This window comes from Pipistrellus hanaki, assembly GCF_964339955.1.
Source record: "Pipistrellus hanaki genome assembly, chromosome: 1".
NCBI lineage: Eukaryota > Metazoa > Chordata > Mammalia > Chiroptera > Vespertilionidae > Pipistrellus > Pipistrellus hanaki.
In genome coordinates, this window is record NC_140503.1 from 95,135,339 (window position 1) to 95,160,463 (window position 25,125).

Here is a 25,125-nt window from a genome sequence, read left to right on the forward strand (position 1 = left end):
AATAACAGCATGTTCTCTTATATAATTACTGTCTTCCTCTCCAAATTCCCAAGTACCTCTTATCTTTGATATTGCCTCCCACAGATGTATTTATTTATTTATTTTTTTATTTATTTTATTAAATATATTTTATTGATTTTTCACAGAGAGGAAGGGAGAGGGATAGAGAGCTGGAAACATCGATGAGAGAGATACATCGACCAGCTGCCTCCTGCACACCCCCCACCAGGGATGTGCCTGCAACCAATGTACATGACCTTGACCAGAATCAAACCTGGGACCCTTCAGTCCGCAGACCAACGCTCTATCCACTGAGCCAAACCGGTTTCGGCAGAGGTATTTATTTTTTAGAAATGTGAAAGCATTTGCTTTTATTTAAGCAAAGAGCTTTATTTATTATTCCACCTTGATTGCTATCATTCACTTTATGAGTAAACAGGGGAGGGTAAGTTGTTTTCAATAAAGTGAGACATCTTTTTATACACAGAACTTCATTATGTCTATACCTAATGGGAATCACATTTTGAACAAACACCGATTACTCATCCCTTCCTGTAAATGACCCTCAAACTGCCCACCACTGGTGAGCAACAAGCTGAGAGACAGTCTCCTGGGGACAAGGCCCTGTCTTCACCTACTCTGTGCCAGATACTGGAAGAGTGCATTATAAGCATTCAACATACATGTACCAAGGGGAGCGTGGATGAATTAAATAAAGAGGTTGACTTCGAAAACTGCTGAGCAAAGCTTTCACAAAGACAATAATCCTACCAATACAACTCCATAAAATTTAAGTTATTTTGTATTGTAAGACATAAATAGTACCAGGGAAGTAAAAATGGATGCTTTAAAGACTCCTATTTAAGTTCACAGAAGCACATCTGTACATGAAAGAAAAAACTCTGAAAATTCCTTTTCTTGCAGCAATTAGTGTACCACACTGGTTTGAATGCTAGCAGGCACAACATAATTTCACTTTTTGTTTTTTAATCAATATTAGTGGTTGCTAACTACTATTAGAGAGAAATCCTAGGGCATGTCAACTTTTGAAAATATTTAGTCAAGAAACAGTAAACCTATTTGGAACCCTAGCTTCATAGTGTTTGAAACTAGCAGAATGGGAGCATTTAAGCACAGCTTCAGGGGCCTAAAAGAAAACCTTAAAGAACAAGGTCAAAGAGTAAGGTGCAGCTGAAACCGGTTTGGCTCAAGCACATGTGTCAAACACAAGGCCCGCAGGCCAAATCCAGCCCGCCAGGCCTTGCAATGTGGCCCGCACTGGGCTGTCATCACTGCACTCCGCTGTCAGTTTATGACATTGTCAGTTTATGACTGTTCAGTAAACCATTCGGCCCGCGATTTAGGCTGGATTTTAGATTTTGGCCCCTTCTCTGATTGAGTTCGACACCCCTAAGATAGAGCGTTGGTCTACGGACTCAAGGGTCCCAGGTTCGATTCCGGTTAAGGGCATGCACATTGGTTGTGGGCACATCTCCGGTGGGGGGTGTGCAGGAGGCAACTGGTCGATGTATCTCTCTCATCGATGTTTCTAGCTCTCTATCCTTCTCCCTTCCTCTCTGTGAAAAATCAATAAATATATTAAAAGAAAAAAAAAGATGAAAAAAAAAAAGAGTAAGGTGCAATAAGACCGATGTTTCATGATCCTTCTCTGTGCTAGTGGAGAAACCAATTCCAGACAGAAACCCAACATGCAAATCACATCTCAAATACTCATGAAAAACGAAAAATCTATAATAATAGAAGCGTAACTTGCTAATCAGACTGGAAGCAGGGGCTGTGAGGGAAGCCTGGGTCCCAGATGCCAGAGGGAAGCCAGTGCCAGCAGGAAGACCTACTTTTGCATGAATTTTATGCATCAGGCCTCCAGTTTGTTTATAAATAAAAAGACTTTCTTCATTCTAATGTTGCCATGTGGGATGCACCTGGATCTGAGAACTACATTTGACTTTCATAAATGAATTGAAACTTAATGTAATGCTATATCATCTTAAAACACAAGATTAAAAACCTATAAAGCCAGCTGAAACTGGTCTGGCTCAGTGGATAGAGCGTCAGCCTGCGGACTGAAAAGTCCCGGGTTCGATTCCGGTCAAGGGCATGTATCTTGGTTGCGGACACATCCCCAGTGGGGGGCGTGCAAAAGGCAGCTGATCGATGATTCTCTCTCATCGATGTTTCTAGCTTTCTATCCCTCTCTCTCCCTCTCTATAAAAAATCAATAAAATATATATTTTTTTAAAAACCTAAAAAGCCAAATTGAGCTGTAAAATGACTGTAATAAATGCAACAATGTTAAGTCAGCTTCCAAAGAAATTCTTAAAAGAAATGGTAAGAACTTTCATGAATGTTTTATTGTTTAATTCTTAATATTGATGTATTTCATCTTAAAACAAACTCAAGATCTGTTGTGAATGTTCCTCTTTTCATGTTGGTGATGTTGTGAGGAGTCGCTGGTAAGACCCAGAGCACCTTGTAATAATGTGAAATCTAAAGAATAAGATGCAAACCTGGAAATAGATGTTCCTACAAGCAAAGGCTTTAAAAAGGCCTGGTTATCTCACACAACCTATCATTTCATTTAACACTTCCTAGATGGGCTGAGATTCCTGCTGCCCTTTGGGGAACAGTCAAGATAAAGGTCTGTAGTCGCTATGAATGAGTCCTATTTAAATACAGCAGTGGAGCCTAAACCAGTTTGGCTCAGTGGATAGAGCATCAGCCTGAGAACTGAAAGGTTCCAGGTTCAATTCTGGTCAAGGGCACGTACCTTGGTTGCGGATACATCCCCAGGAGGCAGTTGATCAATGTTTCTCTCATTGATGTTTCTAACTATCTCTCTCCCTTCCTCTCTGTAAAAAAAAAACAAAAGAATATATATTTTTTTTAAATTTTTTTTAAATAAATAAATACAGCTGTGGAGCTGTGGATGTTAAGTATTAAATGGACCAAATTTAGCAGGCTCCTGAATTTCTAAGGTTCAGTCTCCAACAAGTCATCTCTGATGGAGGACTGCACAAGCACTGTGTGGAGGCACTACCTGGGCACTGGCATTTGCAGCAGCTATTTTGAGTTCAGTGTGTTCTGCTTATAACAAAAGGCTTTTTAACAGGTAAGCTGTAAATTGTGTATCTAACTTAAAGCTCTTAAGGTTTCTCTTTGTTGAATTTTAAAAATGGTGTAACTCTGAGTCAGTTTCATTGTTTCCCACCATTGAGTTACCTTGTGGGAATGTTTCGTTCTGCTGACTTCTACATGGACATGATTTTCTATATTACCAAGATTGAGAAATCAGCTTCTAGATAAGATATATAGATAAGTAATCACAGTGTTGGTGTTAACATAAATGACTGAAATCCACTCACTAAAACATTAACACATGATACATGAATTTCATCCATTTACTTCAAAAACTATGTTGTTTTTGTTGAGGCAGATTTTTTTTTTTTTTACCATACGTGCTTTAAATTGAAGACCTTGCATTAGCCAAGCAAGCTGTCCAATATTTAACATTTCAGCTTCTCTAAATTATTTTTCATTTAGATACTAGAGGCCCAGTGCACGAAATTTATGCACTCGGGGTTGGGGGGGTCCCTCAGCCCAGCCTGTGCCCTCTCACAGTCTGGGAGCCCTCGGGGGATGTCCGACTGATGGCCTAGTGCTGCCGCAAAGGTGGGAGGGGCTCCACCACTGCTACTGTGCCCACCAGCCATGGCCTGGCTCAGGGCTTCTGGCTGAGCAGCACTCCCCCTGTGGGAGCACTTGACCACCAAGGGGTGGATACTGCATTGAACATTTGCCCCCGGTGGTCAGTGTGCATCACAGCCACCTGTCGTTCAGCCATTCAGTCAATTTGCTTACTAGCCTTTTATTATATAGGATTATATCAACCCACTTGACAACTCATGGAGGTAACTCTATACTCTTATTCTAACTATCATCCTCCTAACCCCCAAAGAATATACAAAACAATAATTTTGAAACTTAGATTTTCTATAGAAACCTTTCTTCAAAGTGATGCAATAACTGAAATTATATCACTGCTTAAATGTCACACACTAGCTGTAGCAGAGAAACAATGCTCCAAAGAGGACATATGTCTTGCTTGAGGGGGAGAGGGGAAGTATCTTTTTCATCATTAAAAAATGACCCAGGTGCATAGGAGGTCTAAGTTCTTCTCCTGCATCCTCCAAAAGACCACACCTCATCTTTAAGGTGAGAAAGAGTATCATCTTACCTGACAGCTCAGAACTTAACAACTTAGAAGCATGTTCATTACCACCACTGAAACTACAGTCCATTAGAAGTAGTTTAGGGCAGGGAGTTCAAAATGATCGGAAGAACTTAATCAAACAAACTGGATTTGAGCAGAGAACCCAACTTCTATAAACAGTGCTATGAAGTCATTAATGGCAAAACATGGCATTCATTTCAATGCCAACACATAGGGCCCCCTCCTCAAGTTAAAGCTGTTTTATAAACTCCATGTTTCTCAAAGGGACAGAAGAAAAGATTTTGCAAACTGGATCAGCACCCTTAATTTCCTCATTTATTGCTGTTTTACTTTCTGTATATTCTGTTTAATTTCTTAAAAACAGGTTTTTACTGAGTCCTTAACTCAAATTACATTGATCTGAACATAAAATCTGCCACACTGAAATAATTCAGGATTGTTGAAAATTCTTAGCCACAAATATCTATTATGAATATGGTTTCTGCTGGAGAAAATATATTAGAGATTAGGAATTTCTCATACTTGACTTGTTTTTGATACATCATGTTCTCCATGATAATAAAAAAAATTAAAAAATAAAGGAAAAAGAAGATGAAACTAAAAGTACTCAGGATTTAGCATACATGTGAAGACAAAAGTACTGGGGTGGGCAAAAGTAGATATACAGTTGTTCATATGGGAAATAATAATCCTACATAATAAGAGCCTAATATGCTAAGTGTCTGGTCGTCCAGTTGGCCATTCAACCAATCAAAACATAATATGCTAATGATATGCTAAGGCTGCTCAACCGTTGACTATGACGTGCACGGACCACCAGAGGGCAGACTGTCAACCAGTTTACAAGTCACTCTGACATGCACTGACCACCAAGAAGTAGACACTCCAACCAGTAGGTTAGCTTGCTGCTGGGGTTCAGCCGATTGGAACTAAGTGAGTCAGACCGGACATGCCCTGAAGCCCTCCAGCAGTCCTTCCCTGGTTGGCCAACATCCCACATCCTTTTTCTGCCCCAATTGTACACTAATGGGGTCCCTTGGGCTGCACTGCATCCTCTCACAATCCAGGACACCTTGGGAGATATTGAAGAGCCAGTTTCAGCCCGATCCCACAGGCAAGCCGAGGGACCCCACTGGTTAATGAATTAGTGCACCAGGCCTCTATATAATAAATCCTAGTATATAAAAAGCCAGGGGCAGTCACACCTGAAACAACTGGATGGACTAACCCAGGCTGCGTTGAACAACAAGGCTGGCAAAGGGGTTAATGAGAGACGACCAAATGAGTGAACAGTGGGCTGTGTGGGGTGACCAGGCTGGCAGAGGAGTTTACTGAGGGGTCTGAGGGGTGATCAAATGACTGAACAGCAGGCTGTGTGGGGAGACCAGGCTTGGGAGGGGGGGGGGGGGGGGGGGGAGAGTCACGGGACAGTTAGGGGCAACCAGGCCTGCATGGGAGGGCAGTTGGGGGGAACCAGGCCTGCAAGGAGGGCAACTGGGGGTGATCAGGCTGGTAGGGGAGGGCAGTTAGGTGCAACCAGGCTGGCAAGGGAGGGCAGTTAGGGGTGACTGGACCAGCAGGGGAGGGAAGTTAGGGGCAATCAGGCAGGCAAGCGATTGGGAGCCAGCAGTCCTGGATTACGAGAGAAATCCCAGATTGGAGAGGGTCTAGGCTGGGCTTATGGATGGGGACAGACACACACACACACACACACACACACACACACACACACCCATGCATGAATTTTGTGTACTGGGCCTCTAGTGCTATTATAAAAGCACAAATTAGCTTTTATTCTAACATTTTGTTTATGCATACAGGTCAACTAGTTCTTTCAGTAACATGTTTGAGTACCATGAGGATCCTGATTAAAATAGTATTTTGGAAGATTCCATATTAATCAGAATCTTCTGATAACATTACAACTGCTTGTTTTGTGACATACAATAAAAATAAACATCCATAAATTGAATGACAGCACAGAGAATGTCAATATGGCTTTGAAGCTATAAAAAATGATCAAATTAATCAAGAAACTTTTCCAAAAGAATATTATGAAATAAATAATAAAAAGATATTACTTTCTTCAACTCCAAAGGAAATTTAAAGAGGAGAAATTTTTATACCAACCTACTTTTGGCTGATTTCTGAAATGGCCCTTTTGAGGTTCAATGACTTTGCGCAAATCTCAGAGCCTTCACTAAATAAGACCTTTAGAGAGGAACCAGAAAAAAAGTAATACCTCTCTGTAGTTTTCTCTTCACTCTTTCTGCCCACTCACCCTATAAGGAAGGTAAAATCCATAGGAAGTTGATTCCAAAACTAAGTACAGAATAAAATGATCCTCAAATAAAAAGTCCCCAAATCCTGATATTCGACCTGCATTAGGCTAAGTCCTCAAGAAAGTAGCAAAATGAAAATCAGTGGGAAATAAGGACAGAGCCCACCCCACGCTAAGTAACACTCCATGGACTGAGGACTTTGCTTATGGCAGCACTGATCCAGGCTTAGTGGAGACTAGTGACAGGCTCCACTGCACTAAATGAAAGAACCTTTGCCAATTAAACAGGGCAGAAAGAGTTACACTGGAATAAAACAGGGTGTAGCAACACACCTTCTGTCAGCAGGGTGTGAGTAAACACATCAGGTTCAAAGGTTCCAACTCATTCTTTGCCAAAATAGACAGAGGTTATAGGATAGGATCAAAACATAACTTGTACTCCAAAAACAGGATTGCTCTTAGCAGGACCATCCTTTTGGCTCCTTAAACATTCTCTGCCTCCAGTGTATGAGAAATGGAGTGATCAAATGCTTAAATATACACCTTTTACTCAGATAAATATAGGACAAAATATTCACAAGAAAATGAAATAGGAGTCTAAAAAACCTCTCTGTTCCAGAAAAAAGATCAGAGGTGTTTATGTATCCCCTCAAAAGTCAACACATGTACCTTTCCTTCACTTCATTTCAGATCTAACTAAACTGAAGCTGAGTGTGAGAAGGGAACATAAAAATAAAATACATGAGAAAAGGGAGAATTAGGTTTCTAGTGAGCATTGAATACTATGAATATTCACAACACAATTAATACTCCGGTACTATTAAACTATAATAGAGCCCACAAAACTCAAAGCTTTAGGACATACATAAGCATAACCCATGAACTGAAAGGCAGTATATTCAAGAAAATATTTTTTAATTTAGCTAATAATCTTAAGAGTTTATTACTTGTTAGCAAGAGCAATGTCATTATTATTTTAAAAACCACATAAAGCAATCATTAAAGAAACTACAAAACTGAAGAGACTACATAATCAAACATTAGTGTATACCAGAATATCTACTGATAAATAATACAAGCACAGGAAATTTAAAGGCAACAAAGTGTTGTTATATATTGCACTACTGTTAAAAGCGTTACCCAGCCCTAACCAGTTTGGCTAGAGCATCAGCCTGAAGACTGATTCGATTCTGGTCAAGGGCATGTACCTCGGTTGTGGGCACATCCCCAGTAGGGGATGTGCAGGAGGCAGCTGATCAATGTTTCTCTCTCATTGATGTTTCTAACTTCTATCCCTCTCTCCCTTCCTCTCTGTAAAAAATCAATAAATATATTTTTAAAAAATAAAATAATAAAATGGGGACACTAACATCTATCATGCAGCACTGAAACAAAGGCATGACCATAGCCTGCTACATAATATTATGTCTAGGGAAGGGCACCTATTTAAAACCTACATAAATCTCTGTAGTTGCCTTAAACTTTGGAGCTGAACCACACAATAAAGTGACTATAATTTAAGTCTTTATGTGGAAGGCAGGCAAAGAATTTGGAAGTCACCCACTGGAAAGTTCAAAAGAGATAAATGACAGCAAATCACAACTGGGCAGAAAAGTTCTGCATTTCTAACACTATGTGCTCCTGGCCCACAGAAACAATAAAATCAGATATCCCTCAATGTGCATAATATTTGGCACCTGAAATTTTTAATTTTTTTTTAATATTTCAAGAAAACATATAAGACACCCACTATTTCTGAGGCAGGAACCATGTTAATGTAGGAGTAAACAAGACATAACAGCTGTGCTTACCCAGCTCACAGCCAAGCAAAGAGGAGGATGGAGGATGAGGCAAAAGACCAGTTATAAGAGAGAGCTCCCAGCAGGACCAGAGCCCAGTGAATTTTACCATCAACCCCAGGACATATCCTCGCTGGTTTAATCTAACTTGTGCTATTACATGGCCATGATGACACAATTGTGTATGCCACTGAGCCTTTCTACAATTTGTTATAAGGCAACACAAAAGAGGGTGTAGCCAAAGCCTATTCAAGTCACAGCACCTCATTACAATAAAGAATTTACTGATGTATGGACTGCTTAGCTCTGTGGTTGAGCGTCAACTTATGAACCAGGAAGACACGGTTCAATTCCAATTCAATTCCTGGTAAGGGCACATGACTAGGCTCCACCCCCAGTGGGGGGAATACAAGAGGTAGCCAATCAATCAATCAATCAATGGTTCTCTCTCATTAATGTTTCTCTCTCTCTCTCCCTTCCTTTCTAAAATCAATAAAAATATTTTTTTTAATTTGCTGACTTTAATATGCAGAAACAAATATCTTAAAATGCAGAGTTATTATTCTCTCGCTTCCCCCTCCTTCCCCACTTAGGGTGCAGTCAAAAGGGTTAGTACAAGCAAATAATGGAAGTGCCTGTGGGTGGCCACATTCACCATGCCAAAATCATAGGCTTCATTAAAGACAGCATTCCCTTAAATTACCCAAGTAACATGAAGGAAAAGATGGCTTTCTGAGAGCCCAGGACACAAGGGAGATCCTAGGGCTGCACACTGGTTTTGTAGCCAGGTGGTGCATCCCACAGGCCAGCTATCGAGATGAGCCAAAGTGGGGATCAGAACTCAGAAACCGCCGAGACTGGTTTGGCTCAATGGATAGAGCGTCGGCTTGGGGACTGAAGGGTCCCGGGTTCAATTCCAGTCAAGGGCATGTACGGTGGTTGCAGGCATATCCCCAGTAGGGGGTGTGCAAGAGGCAGCTAATCGATGATTCTCTCTCATCGATGTTTCTAACTCTGTATCTCTCTCCCTTCCTCTCTGTACAAAATAAATAAAAATATATATATATATTTAAAAAAAAAAAAAAAAAAAAAAAAGAACTCAGAAACCTATGTACCGCACATTGAAACACATAATGATCACAATGAGGGACTTGAGAGTTGTCAAGAAAGATGCTACGAGGGGGAGGGGAGAGGAGAAGGAGATGGGGAAAAAACACCTTTTAAAGATATATCCACTTAGTTACAATTTTAAAATTCCAAAACTTAGCACTGCATCCCGGGTATCAAGGAAAGCATTATACCTTAGGGTTCAGGGTAGTGAAAATTCATAATACTTATTATAAAACAAATATTCCAGAGTGAGTGGCCCAAATGTTATTTAAAGTATGTGTGTCTAAAACAGGAAGCAAAGTATTCCCACCTACCCACTCCCTCCCAGTCTTCATAACAGGCATTTAGAGCAGCTTCCCTATACTTGAACTCACTCTGTCTTTATCATCTGCTACGTCACAGAGGATGTCATCAAGATCCAATATTCCTCCATCTCCATGTTCCAGTCGATGCACCTGTATCCAGTAGCTTGGATCCTGTACAAAGGAACACAAATATCAAATGCATCAAGTTAGCATCACAAAAAGAAAATGCAACAATTTTAACTGTGAGAACTTCTGTTATTAAAAAAAAGAAAGAATTTCCTTAAAATGAAAAATATACCACTCACTAATTAATATATTTCACTAACTTCAATATCAGGAAATAATCATTTACACCACGTTATCTATCAAAGATATATTGATTAGGAAGCACTAGATAGTGCTAGATCCAACTCTGCAGAAAAAACAATCTGTGAACATTAAAATAAGGCCTCTATGCCTGAAGTTACAGACTCAATCTATGGCCTATCATAGACCACGTGCAGCTAAGACATTAACTACTATGTAGTGTGAGATCCTTTAAAGCGAACTAAAATGCTGAATACTTTTCTAGTACCTATAAAAGAAATAACCAACCCAAGAGATCCCTACGGTTAGTCATCCAACCTCACAAAAGAAAAACCTACCCTCACATCTTATACGCTCCTATTAGCAAACAAGAGAGACTGAGTTAGACAAAAGGGAATTTGAGCTGTAAAGAAAACCTCAATGAAACATGATCAACTCTAAATAGCTCAGAATTTTACAATGAACCAACAAAAAGTTGACCCCAAAGCAGATCTCCACTCCCTACTCATATTACTTTATCCAAAACCACCTCCAAATTTTTCTTAAAGAAATTATCTCAAATTACTTTAAAATACATGATAATTCCTTACACCTGGCAATACTAAACATGACTGTATCAAAAGAAATATTCTCAAGCTCATGCAGAGAAGAAGACTGTATGGAATTAGTGAAATTTTTCAGAGGATTTGCACCTACCTCAGATTTCCTCTTTTGAAACCTGAGCAAAAGGGGATCCAGCTGTACTTTAAGGCTCCTATACTCAAATCCAGCACCACACTATGTGGGGTCCAGCTGAGAGTAACACAGCACTGTAACATCACGAAGTAAGTGTGGCTCAAGGCAGTGGACACCAGATGGCGGTACTCAGAATGTGGCTCAGACCATACCCACTTGGGAGAGTGAATGAACATGTCTCCTGAGGACTGCTGATGCCAGAGGTGGGGTTCCCTTTTCCTCCCAGGACACTCCTACTATCATTTACGAAGAGCCACAATAATATCTTCAAAAGATTTGACAAAGACCAGAGTGCACCTGAGTCTTATTACCAAGAACATCTCTGCAGGCACTGATTACATGTCAGCTTTTAGGAAAGGTTTTCAGCAGGGAAAGGAGCTCTACAGACAGACAAAGGGCATATATGTGTAGATTCATATACACCAAGATATCAGCTAGTCATCTATGGGATCTCCTTGCCGCTCAAATGTGTTACTGCTTATTTGTGCCCTCCTGAAAAGTTTTCCCCATCTCTTAACTAGTGAAAGAAAATCTTACCCAAATTTCAATTCCTAACATCCTATCTCTTTGCAACATCAGTCTGCATTCCCACTTTATTTTCTATCCTACAACTCCATAGCACTTACAACAATGTTTTGAAGATGTATATGTCCATCGTTACAATTTATTGTCCTAATGGGGCTGTGGAGATTATGCATTCATTCAAATATTTACGGAGCATCTATTATGTGGCAGGCACTGAACCAGACACAAAGATGACAAATATATGGTCCCTACTCTCCTAGAATATTTAGTCTAGTATATAAAAGCACAGGAACTTTTTCATAATCATAGCTTCACACCCCCAAAGAATGCTTTGAGATACGTTACTGATTATCTCAAGCCAAAGAGCAATCTGTATTCTTTTATTAATCTATTTGTTTCAAAATTTGTTGGCACTCAGATTTTTCCTGAAAGTCCCTAACGTGGTTCAAAAGTCCCTAATGTGACCTAAGATTTTACCTAGGCCAATCTGGTCAATTTCAAATGCAAATGAAATGAGGACTGTTTAAATGGGAGCTCAAAGACACCTTATTAAATACAAGTAAAGGAGATTATATACATCAGTGCCACATTATTTCTTAATTCCTTAAATATATGGTTAGTTTTCTGCCCTTATAAAGTTTTCCCCTATGAAGTATTTGAAATCTATATATCTGTGCCTTCAATTATTCCTTCTGAAAATTATAGTACATACTATGGGGGGTCGGGGGAAAGAAGAGTACAACAATCTAAGCACTAAAACAAAAAACACAGCAAGTACATACCACAGTCTCTACTATTACTATTCTGCAGCATATTTAAAAGTAAAATGTTGACAAAAATCTTGCATGGAAGTAAACAAACAAATTAACTCTATGAGAATTTAAGCACAACGTAATTACATAACTAGTAATTAAAGTATGAAATGGACTATCTCAAAAACAGTAAAACTTGTAACTTGTACCAGAAAGGGTTGGTTACAAAAAGAGGAGCAAAGCTAGTTTATGAAGCTTTAAGGATACACAGATAGCCCTAGCCAGTTTGGCTCAGTGGATGGAGTGTCCATTCTGGTCAAGGGCATGTACCAGGCTCCTACCCAGTCTAGGCCCTGGTCAGGACTCATGCAGGAGGCAACCAATCAATGTTTCTCTCACATCGATATTTCTCTGTCTTTACCTCTCTCTTCCACTCTCCCTAAACATCAATGGAAAAATATCCTTGGGTGAGAATTTTAAAAATGCACAGATAGAGTAGATGCAATAAGAATCCAGTGCTTTAATGACAAAATTTAGGACTTTAATGACAAAAGCATCTAGTGGCACATACTATTTCAGCAGTCACACAAAAAGGGGCAATAAAATGTCTCTTTGGGGGGAAAAAACTCATAGACACAGACAACAGTATGGTGATTACCAGAGGGAAAAGGGGGTTGGGGGATGTAAAAGAGGGTAAAGAAGGAATAAATGGTGACGGAAGGAGGCCTGACCTGGGATGGTAAACACACAATACAATATACAAATGATGTATTGTAGACCTGTAGACCTGAAACCTATATAACTTTATTAACCAAAGTTACCAACCTTTTATATGTTTTATAAAATATGTCAAATTTTATATATTTTAAATATATAATCAACGTTTTATATATTTTATAAAATATATAAAATATTTTATATAAATAAAAATATTTTGAGTTAAGTGGTCTGACACTGCACAAGTCAGTTGAGCATCTCCCATGCATCAAAAGATCGTCAGTTTGATTCCTGGTCAGGGCACAAACCAGGGCACATGTGGGCTCAATCCCCAGGGGGCATGCAAGAGGCAGCTAATAGATGTTTCTCTCTCATTAATGTTTCTCTCTCCTATTCCTTTCTCTCTCTAAAAATCAATAAAAAATTTAAAAACTGCCTAACCTTCCTACAATGTGCTCTGTTAGCCATATGTTTGTAAACACGTGTCCTCACAGTAGCAGAGTTTTGAACTCTGCAGACACCATCTACTCAGAACAGCTTTTCAAACCAGAGTCCAGTGATGATGTCAGAACCATGACACACCCCCAGTAGAAAGCACACCACAGCAAGCAAGATCATGGCCCCATGTGGACTGCTGGATCCTGTCAGCAGGAATAGCCAAGGATAAGAAGACCATCCACATGGAGGTTCCTAATGACTGAAAACATCTCCACTGTTAGTGCAAACCATAACAAGTGGAGGTAGTTGACTGGCATTGTGCATACAACCAGCCAACTAAGAAAACAAAACTCATCTGACACGTGAGGCAACAAACATGTTAGTAAAAATGCAAGAGAAACAGCAACCCACCTTCTCAGTCTGCAAGTAATTGGGAATAAAGGAGGCACAGCCAAATCTATGATAATTTAATATCAATTTTAGAAGGCAACCCATAGGTACATGGAAAGCTCACTAACAATACCCAATTACAAAAACAAAATGCCAACCATTACAAAATTCAGAAAACACAGAATAGTTCAGGAAGAAATTACTTCATTTCAATCCGGAGAAATCTTAGCACAAGGCAAGGAGGCCAAAACATGCATGGCATGTCTGAAGGACAGGGAATAAAGCCTGGGCATGACTTCCTTCAGCACTTGGCTCTCACCGTACTCTCTTTCCCCCAGCACCTCGATAGGGTTAGCTGAACTGGCCATGCACAGGACCCATGGGAGGGCTGGACTACAGGGGACTTTTTAGACCTGGGTGAAAACTGATAGCACTCAAGCTCATCACCTAAAGTGTCACACTTGCCTTAAACAACTAGGAAAATAACTAGTTGGTGCTTCTGCAGCAAATTTGAGATTTGAAGAAGAAAAAAATATTTTAAAAGACTCCAATTTTTTATCCTAGATATTAAGAATTGTGTGATTATCTTGATTCTCCCCCCAACTCCTCCCTTTTTAAAGTTAAATCCTTTCTGGATAAAACTCTCAATTCTCAATTTGTTTAACAGTTTCTTCAAACATTCCCTTGGAGTATAACAACAGCTATTCCTGTTTATCAAAAGCCTAAAATAAAACAGGACCAGACAAGAAAAACAAAACTCGTCTGACAGCTGAGGCCACAAATATGTTAGTAAAAATGCAAGAGAAACAGCAACCCGCCTTCTTATGGTAGATGAGCTTGATGCCATGCAGCAATGAGGCGTTCCCACACAACTATCTTACCTTCTTCTACTGCTAAAGGCAACTTGAGATTTGAACAAACGTTTAACTTACATATCACAGCTGAACTAATGAGTAGCACATACATGACTTAATTAGCATAAAATTAGCACCACATATGTGAAATATAATACCAGAGCCCATTCTTGTGGGGAAGCACAGGACTTGTCTATAAGGAGGATTCTCTAAAAGGTTGGAGCCTCTGAGGCGGTAGCGCCACTTTGACTTTTCCAAACAAGTCTGATCCCCCGGGATGATTTACTAGAATCTCTATGTTTAGTCTTTAAAGACCGGACCTGGTAGAAGCATATACTTTTCCAAGGATACTAACCCTGATGATTGCATCTAGAAGTTAATTTTGGTTCAAGCTAAAAAAGCCAAAGGAGGTAGGTGAGTAGGGCTACGTGGCGCTGATAGCCACGTAGTGCATTAGCCCTCTCTTTCACAGAAACAAATGGTTAAAGTAATCATTCACCGGTCTGCCAGTCAGCCCCGGCAATATATGATGCCACAGGAGAGGCAAAGCCCAAGTGGTTTTGAGGCAAAGCCTCTAGTTTAATTTCATTACCCACCTGCCCCACAGTCATCTGATATTCCTGCAAAAACTTGTCTGTAATTTGGATGGACTAAGAAATGAGGACTGGCACCAAAATTTTGGTTCACGGTGTAAGTGTGTTAAGAATCAATTTCACCCTCTAGTAAATAAATGTAGTGTCGATTACTGAAACTTGGGTGTTTTTTTTGTTTGTTTGTTTTTTTAATAAAATGTTAAAACCTGCCTTGGAAACAATGCCATTTTGCATTGTCTCAAGAATTCTCCTCAACTTAAGTCATAAAAATGTTTCAAATTTTTAGTAAGAAAAAATTCACCATATTTTTCATAAAATAACTTGCTATAGTAGCTCAGTTGGTTGAATGTCATCCGTGCACAGAAAGGTTGCCAGTTTAATTCCAGATAGGGCACATGCCTGGGTTGTGGGTTTGATCCCCAGTCAGGGAGCATAGGGAAGGCAACTGACAGATATTTCTCTTTCTCTTCTTTTTCCTTCCCTCTCTCTCCCTCTTCCTTTCTCTCACCACCCCATTCTTTCCCCCCACCACCATCACTATATCCCCAAGCAAGGATTTAAAATTTTTTAAATGGCAGAGACCGGTTTGGCTCAGTGGATAGAGTGTCGGCTTGGGGACTGAAGGGTCCCGGGTTCGATTCCGGTCAAGAGCATGTACCTTGGTTGCGGGCATATCCCCAGTAGGGGGTGTGCAAGAGGCAGCTTATCGATGACTCTCTCTCATCGATGTTTCTAACTCTCTATCTCTCTCCCTTCCTCTCTGTACAAAATCAATAAAATATATAAAAAATAAAATAAAATAATTTAAACGTGTACTATTAAAAAAAAAAGGAGCTGTGACTCTTATTTAATGAGAAGTCACAATATTATGAAGTAAAAGAAAACACTTTTCAGACTAATTAGAAGGCATCTGATAAAACATTCTGCTGCATAATGCTAGAAAGGCAATATAAAAATCCTAAAAAAAAAGTAATTAGTTTATTCTAAGTATCCTGGAAAAAGCTTGCCTAAGGAAATAGGATAGTGAAGCAACTTGAGTTGCTTACATATACTATTGTAGTAAATCTTAAGCAATGTCACACTCTCTACAAAGACCAATAGCTACATAAAGATACCAATTCCAGAGTTGACATTGCATTCAAAATATAACAGAATTCTGGGAGAAACCAAGACGGCAGTTACCAAGCTTTCCAAAAGATATAGTAAATATTTCAAAACTTTCAACTATTTAATAAATCAATGAATGGTTGAAATCAAATTTTCTCAGATGTGTTACTTTTGCTTTTCATTGGCCTTAATGTGTGCTGAACAATATATCAATATTATTAGTATTGAGGTAATTGATAATTTTGGTTGTAATTGTGATTTGTCATGATTTTAAATTTATGGCAATCCAGTATAGGAAAAGTGTTTTTTAAAAACCCAACGTTTAGGAATTAGGGGAATTCAGTTGGGTTAATGTTCCTAGAAAAAAAATTAGTTTTATTTATTTGATAGAGTCCTTTGCTAGTCTAAGTTCTATAAGGGAATGTGAAAATAATTTTGTCCTAACTCAAGGTGTTTTGTTCTACCTGCTATACTCCAGCTACAAAATTATAAGTTAAGATAGAAAGAGCTCAAGGCAGCAAAACTTAGTACTTATTTTAATGGGAAAACATATAGTGCATAAATTGTCATTTTACAACAAAATTAATTTACCCACCTATAAAATTATCATCCTTAGAATATGTATACATATTACAGATAGACCTACTGCTGAAAAGTGGAATTTCAATAACACAAATTATGTTTCCATCACTTTTTTAGTGCCCAAAGAATGAGTAAATTTGCAATTTGAAGAAGAAACCAATTAGTAAATCTTCCTTTTATAGGCTATAAATGCCTCCTGTCTCATTATTACAGCCTTGCAATCAATCACACATGGAAGGGGACTCCCAGCCTCCCTTCCCGCAATACAATAGCAAGGTCACTGTGAACACAAAAGCTTGCATCTCTCCCACACCTTAGCCACTGAAAAATCCCTTTTCATTTTCCTTTTCTAGCTAGAATAAGAACCAAAAGGGTTTTCAAGAGCACCTGGAATATCACCCAGACAATCATATGCTGAATCATAAAATAAGTCTCCATAAGTTTCAAAGGATTGAAATAATACAACATCAATTCTCTAGCCTCAGAATTATGAATCAATAATAAAGGTATCTGGAAACTCCAAATGTTTGGATACTTGAAAGTAAAGGTGCAGACTTCTAATTAACCCATGAGTTAAAAAACTCAAAAGGCACTGCATGAGGTCTCCAGATTGGCTGTGACAGCACCAGCAGCCTAGACAAGGAGGGGATGCCTTTCCGTGAGCACAAGACGACAATCACAACTACATTTACACCAGGAAGAAATTCCTCTGTGGATTCTCAGAGAATGCTGTGTGAGACATAGTAAAGCATATTTTCAAAATCATTCTTTCATAAATCCTGCATTGAGTTTCAAAAGCATGTTTATTCTAACATTCCTCATTAAAGGGAAATGACCTAGTGCCACAAGCAATGGAAGAGGGGATAGCTACATAACCATAATCTGATCTGGTTACACAGTCCAGTTTTATAAAATATACAATTTTGTTTCCAAATTTAAGAATTTTATAGCTATGAATTTCCATAGGCAGGGTATCCACATTATAAAGATATTTATATCTCTGTGAATGTATACATGAATAAGATATTGAGATAATAAGCTGTGGCCTATCTCTTTATACCACTGTATTTTCCCCTCAACTTTTTTATGGCCTTCAGACCCAGAAAAATATCAGAATTTTTATTATGACTGATCACCTTCTTTTAGAAACTCTTCTATATATTAGGGCTGTTTTAAACAGTATGTAATCTGGTATGAGATCTTCCTCAGTTGCCCTATAAATTTCACTCGACTTTTAGAGGGATGTTATTTTACCTTAATCTTTACACTAACTGCTAACACTGACAGTTGTTAAGTTAGACTTACTGCTCTAATTCTGACTACAGTAGGTGCCAAGCAGGAATCACACTACCTGAACTACCATTCAAAATTCATTGGAAGCAACACAAAAACCTATAGCTATATATATATATATATATATATATATATATATATATATATATATATATACACACACACACACACACACACACACACACACACACACACAGAGAGAGAGAGAGAGAGAGAGAGAGAGAGAGAGAGCGCGCGCGCGAGCGCACACGCGCCAGGGTCCATAACATCCAAAACAACTGAAGGCTTGACCAAACACCAGAAGTCAGTCCTGCAGTCAGTGTTGGGTCACCATGGCGCTGCAGGCACCTCAGTGACCCAGCACTGACTGCCGAGGGGGCTGCCATCAAGCCTGGACAGAGGCCAGGAGAGAAAAGCAGGGTCTGATCGCAGCCCCCATGACAGTCAGTGCTGGGTTGGTGAGGCAGAAGTCAGAACTGCAGTCAATGAACATGAGGTCAATTAACATTAAGTGAACATAGGGTAAATTAATATCTTTGAGAGGAATTGAGAATATAAAGTACAGTGTAGAGCAATTACTTATTTCACATAAACCTCTTTTCAACTAAGATATTTTCCTTTATTTAAAATGTATCTTTATTGTATTACAGATATCCCTTTGTTTAGTCGTGTCCCCACCCCCCCCACCTCTCCCCCCCCCCCCCCGCGCCACTGATCTCTTCCACCCTGCACCCGCTCCTTCCAGGCCTTCACCAGACTATTATCTGTATCCATGGGCTATTCCTACCTAATACATAAAAATCTAGAAAGATTTAGAGAAAATAAAAGATATGCCAAATAAATATTGAACAGCAGAGCTGAAACTGCTGCAAGAATACTGAATATAGGCTTGAAGCCAAAACACAACTCATGAGATAGAGTTAGTCATTGTAACATAACAAAAGGTTCCTTTCACTAAAGAGATAAGATGGTTCCCAATTCTTACACACATAATAGAACTGTGTAGGGGTTCAGAATGAGCCTCACTAGGATGTGTCTCAGTAGTATGTAGATTTTTTTAATGCTTTATTCTGCATTTATTTTTTTTAATATATTTTATTGATTTTTCACAGAGAGGAAGAGAGAGGGATAGAGAGCTAGAAACATCAATGAGAGAGAAACATCGATCAGCTGCCTCCTGCACACCAACCACCGGGGATGTGCCCACAACCAGGGTACATGCCCTTGACCGAAATCGAACCCGGGACCTTTCAGTCAGCAGGCTAATGCTCTATCAACTGAGCCAAACCAGTTTCAGCAGTATGTAGATTTTTGAGTGAAGGACAATTTTAGCTTCAGGCTCAAGTGAAAATCCTGCCCCTCCTATCAACTACCTAAAAAAAAACTTGAATTAGAGGTCTTGCCTATGATAAGACATTATATTATATTATATTATATTAGCCTATATAATAAAAGGCTAATATTCAAATCGACTGAACAGCAGAACGACCGGTCACTATGACATGCACTGACCACCAGTGGGCAGATGCTCAATGCAGGAGCTGTCCCCTGGTGGTCAGTGGGCTCCCACAGGGGAAGCACCGCTCAGCCAGAAGCCAGGCTCATAGCTAGCTAGTGCAGCAGCAGTGATGGGAGCCTCTCCCGCCTCTGCAGCAGCACTGAGGATGTCCAACTGATGGCTTAGGCCCGCTTCCCACAGGATTCCCCATAGGACATCCCCTGGGGCTCCTGGACTGCAAAAGGGTGCAGTTCAACCTTAAGGACACTCCCCTGAGTGCACAATTCCATGCACCGGGCCTCTAGTGTTCTTCATAAAACAGTAATTTCTAGGCCATAAAATAATATAAAGCAATCATTTGCCATTAAAAATCACTGAACTTTAAGTGAATCCTAACAACTAGTGCAATATGTTTTTCAGTATGCCACACATTTTGCCTAAATCTTTACCTTAAAAGTAAACCACAAGAAAAGTAAATGCTGTAATGAATTTTTAAGTAATTACTAGAGAAGCAAAGTAAATATGTGAGACAAGAAAAATGGAAAATGTTTCCCAAGACAGTTTCCTCAACATCTCAGAATTAATAGGTTAAGAATGTAAGGAAGAGAAAAAACTTGCAATACTACATATCAAAATAATTTTAATCCTATTAATCCTTCTTTGAAAAAATAGGCAGTAACTTGTTTTCCCTTTTTCTAACTCTAAAGACCCCCACCAAAGGGGCTCTTCATATATTATGTCCAAGCAAGGTTCAGGAAAAGTATCTGCAATTGGAAATAGTGCCCTACTCTTACATTACCATGGCATACAGCAATGGTCTATATCCTGTCCATTTTCAAGTGAAAATATATATGTATAACATCAGAAAAGTAACTGAGAAATCCATGTCAATAAAAAACACTGAGTGTTCACTTTGTGCAAAGCACTGAGTTAAAGCAGCAATCATTATCTACTGCGAGAAATTAAAATTCATCAAATATCATAAATAGTTTAAAATAGGTAGATCACATGTCATAAAAAATAGACATAAAAATACTATGTAAGTTCACAAAAAGGAAATGTTATTTTCATTTAAAAAGATACAGGGCTTGGCCAGTGTGGCTCAGTAGCTGAGCCTTGACCCATGAACCAAGAGGTCACTGGTTTGATTCCCAGACAGGGTACATGGCCAGGTTGCAGGTTTGCTCTCCAGTGGGGGATGTGCAGGAGGTAGCTGATTAATGTTGTCCTGTCTCTCTCATCGATGTTTCTCTCTGTGTGTCCCTCTCCATTCTCATTCTCTCTCTCTCTCTCTCTCTCTCTCTCTCTCTCTCTCTCTCTCAAATTAATTTTTTTTAAACAATGAATGGATTACCAATCAGATCAAGAAAGAAATAAAAAACTTCCTGGAAACAAATAATAATATGGGATATGCATTGATGATTGTAAGACTGCTCACTAGATGCAAACTGAAATCCAAACTCAATCTGACATTGAACCCCAATATAACTAACAGTCTAAATTCTCTGCATTATCCCCACTCTTCCTCAAAGGATCTGCTACAACACAAGCAAATCGGACTTATACATCAAGTATTCCAAGATATTGCTGGTGCTGATGGTATGAGCTAATACTTATGCTAATTCTTCAACAACATCAATTCCTTGAACAAAAATTCATTAATTCAGACCCTTGGAATATCATCTACTTAACTGTAGCTCTTCTTTACTAAGCAGAGGCTGCAAGGTGAAGACCGTGCTAAATCTTTCTAGAGCCTCAAAACCACCACTGCTCTTTAATATACCAAAAAATGCCTGAGGCTAGTGTATTCAAATTGTAAAAAATATATTTTTACATAAACACAAAGTTTAAAAAGTTTATACAGAAATACAAAGTTTAAAAAGTCTACTAAACAGTCTTATCTGTGCATGCAAATATTTGAATTCTTAATACCAGTTTTTCCCAGTAATAAAATACATCCCATGTGTTCTATCCTACTTTATTAAGAAATCATTCAAACATGGAAAATTGAAAGAACTATACTATCAATACCTGTGTACACAATACTTACATTCTACTTTAAGTGTATGCCATGGTTGCTTTACCACAAATCTGTGTATCCATGCCTCTATATTTATACCCATTATTCCATCTTATTTTCTGATGTATTTCAAAATAAGTCGCAGATATCAGTACACTTTTCCTATAATCACTTCAGTATACATATCATTAACTAAATATCGATATTTGAAACACTAAGTTTTTTATTCAGGCATGTTTTCTTCTTTTTAGCAAGGATAACGGAAGTTAAAATTTCATGTAGAAAGAAAAGTCCCTTGGCCTCATAACAGAGCTGGCCCTGGGAGGATGTGTTCTCCTCAAGAAAAAAAAAAAATCCTTTATAGACCTAGCCAGTCATGCATACTGAGGGAATGCTCCCAGATGCCACTTAGGCTCCGGTCTCCATCCAGCCACACAAAGCTGTTGCCAATCAGTCCTCTGGCCCCAGCTAAGCCGTGGCTTAACAAGAAGATGGATGGGTTAAGTCATGCAGTTAACCCCGGCACTAGCTTATGTCACTCACATGATAATTGCATATTTTGTGATACTGATATTATCTGTGCATTTATTTTCCCAAATAGTTTACTGCCTTCTAAAATGTAGGAATGAGCCATGGCCAGTGTGATTCAGTTGACTGGAGTGTCATCCTGTACACCAAAAGGTCACAGGTTCTATTCCTGGTCAGGGCACATACCTAGATTGCAGGTTCAATCCCGGGTTGAGTACAAGAGGCAACCACTGGATATTTCTCTAACACATCAATGTTTCTCTTTCTCTCTCTTTCTCTTTCCCTCCCTCTCCCTGAAAAAAAAAAAAAAATCAATATACATATTCTCAGGTGAAGATTAAAAAATCAGTGTTCCTGATTGCTAAGCAGTGTTCTCCTCCTCTGAGCTGTGAATATATGTGTCTGGTCATCCTCATAACCCTACAGAAGAAATCCCTCCCCCATCAATGGGGTGAAGAGAAGACAATCAAAATAAAATGTTCATTTTTATTTAATGCATATATGATGACTGAAAAAAGAAAAACAGATGACCATTATATTGGTCAAATAGAAATTTTTTTTTAATATATTTTATTGATTTTTTACAGAGAGGAAGAGAGAGGACAGAGAGTCAGAAACATCAATGAGAGAGTCATCGATCAGCTGCCTCTTGCACACCCCCTACTGGGGATGGGCCCGTAACCAAGGTATATGCCCTTAATCAGAATCGAACCTGGGACCCCTCAGGTTAGGCCGACGCTCTATCCACTGAGCCAAACCGGTTTTGGCAAATTTTTTTTAAATTACAAAATAAAACATTGGGAGGGTGTAATGATTTTCTTTGGTCATGAGAAAATGAGTACAGAATTTTGGACTTTCAAAAAACAAAAAACTATATACTACTGGCATCTGAAACTCAACATTGGCCAAATGCAGCCGTCTGAGCCCCTCCAAGCCTGCTCTTGCCCAGACACCCCCACTTCCGTGACGGATACCACCATCCACACAGCTGGACAGTAAGCCAAGTGCATGAAGTCAGGGGCTATGTTTCCCATTCACTACCATAGCCCAAATTAGAATGGAATCCAGTCTCAAGTATAGAATTAATAAACGTGGAATGAATAAACAGATAAATGGTTTCCTCTAATAGGTTAAGTTCACTTTCTCAGGCACCACATGCATTTATTATGTGTGTGGTTAAACTCAATTATAATTGACTTTTTTCATTAACAGTGTTATTTAAAAAAATAAAAAATAGGTTACTTAAGTGATTCTGTACTATTCTTTATTCATTAAAAAGTGACAATTAGCCCAGGCCAGTTTTGCTCAGTGATTGGAGCGTCATTGGTTGCGGATTTGACACTAGTCAGGGCACGTACAGGAGGCAAACAATCAATGTGTCTCTCTCTCCTGGCTCCCTCCGCCCTCCCTTCCATTCTGTCAGAAAAATCAATGGGAAAAAATATTCAGGTGAGGATTTTTCTTTTTTAAGTAACAATTAAATGTCCTTTTTTTGTTTGTTTGTTTTAAAGAAAGGAAGTGAGGGGAAAAAAGGGGAAAGAAACATCTGTCTATTGCCTCCTGTATGTGCCCTAAGTGGAGATTGAACCTGCAACCTGGATGTGTGGCCTGACCCAAGAATGAACCCACAACCATCCAAACAACTGAGCCACTCTGGCAGGGGCAGTGGGGCTGGGGAGGCGAGGAGGTGTCAACTGCAGAGAAGAATGCTTACAAACTATTTTGAAATTTTAGAAATAGGTTATTTTGCCCTGGCCTGTGTTTCCCAATGGTTATAGTGCCAACCTGGGCACCAATTGATCAAGGGTCTGATTCTCTATCAAGGGTACATATCTGGGTTACAGTTCAATCCCAACCCCAGTCAGGGTGAGTGTGGGAGTCAACAGATGGATCTCTCCCTTTCACATCTCTCTCTCCCTCTTCTTCTCCTTCTCCCTCTCCTTTTCTTTCTTCTTACCTCCCTCTCTCCCTCCCTCCCACACCCTCTAAAAATCAACAGAGCTCAGCCAGCATGGCTCAACCATGGTGTGGCTCAATGATAGAGCACTGACCTACAAAACAGGAGGTCACAGCCCAGAGTGCATACCCAGGTTGCATGCTCAATTCCCAGTGTGGGTGTGCAGGTGGTAGCCAATTAATGATTCTTTCTCATCATTGATGTTTCTATCTCTCTCTCCCTCTCTCTTCCTCTCTGAAATCAATAAAAATATCTTTTTTTTTTTTTAAATCAAGGAGAAAAAATATCTCAGGTGAGGATTAGAAACAAAGAAAGAGATTATTTTAGACATTCCAGAAACAAGTCTCTCCCTCCCCTTTTATTGTTGAGATACTGCACAATCCCAGGTGGATTATCCAAATCTCATCAGAAAAATGAAGGACATAGAGATAGGAACAGTGGTGCAGGGTGTTGACCTGGTTCCAATAATTCATCCTACAGTGTACGTATTTAGGTGGCTGAACTAACAGGTGTGAGGTCAACGGTATCTCACTCATACAATTTGCTTTTCACTTTTTAACAGAAGCCAAAGTTTATTCTGTGGTTACATGGTCAGGCAAGGAGGACATCCTGTTTCTGCAATAACAGCAGTCAAAAGCTAAAAACTCTTCTGGAGGTCCTGGCTCCATTTTGCCTTCAGGAACAGGTGAAGTCATGCAGTTAACCTTGGCCCCACCATGGACTGGGAATACGTCTGCCATAAACATTGCTGCGTAGAACTTACCCCAGGGCCACAGAGGTGAAAGTCATTTCCCCTTCCCCAACAAGCTTATATTTAGGGAGGTAAAACCAGAGCAAGGCAGCCATAGTCAGAAAGCCTGAGACAGATAGCAAGTGGTGTGCAGAATACCGATCGATCAGGGTAGAGAATCCAAAATACAGGATGCATCTCAGCGGGCAGCCCAGGACAAAGACGAGATGTAAAATCTTGTTGAATAAGTTGGAATTTTGAACTTTTTCTCCTAAAGGCTATGGGTCTTAATGCATGCAATGTTCTCAAATATTTTCTATTTTATTCTCTTTTGTAAAAATATTTTTTATTTA

The 25,125-nt window shown here is 39.3% G+C and overlaps 1 protein-coding gene across 28 annotated transcripts in view; it reads right to left on the reverse strand.

The window, feature by feature from the left end:
- Positions 1-25,125, reverse strand: part of PARD3 (par-3 family cell polarity regulator) — a 562,402-nt gene that overhangs the window by 461,257 nt on the left and 76,020 nt on the right. For all 28 annotated transcript variants that reach the window (XM_084876589.1, XM_084876591.1, XM_084876586.1 and 25 more), the window contains exon 2: positions 9,817-9,918. In XM_084876589.1, the coding sequence (XP_084732715.1) occupies positions 9,817-9,918 (102 nt within the window). The remainder of the gene's footprint in view (positions 1-9,816; positions 9,919-25,125) is intronic.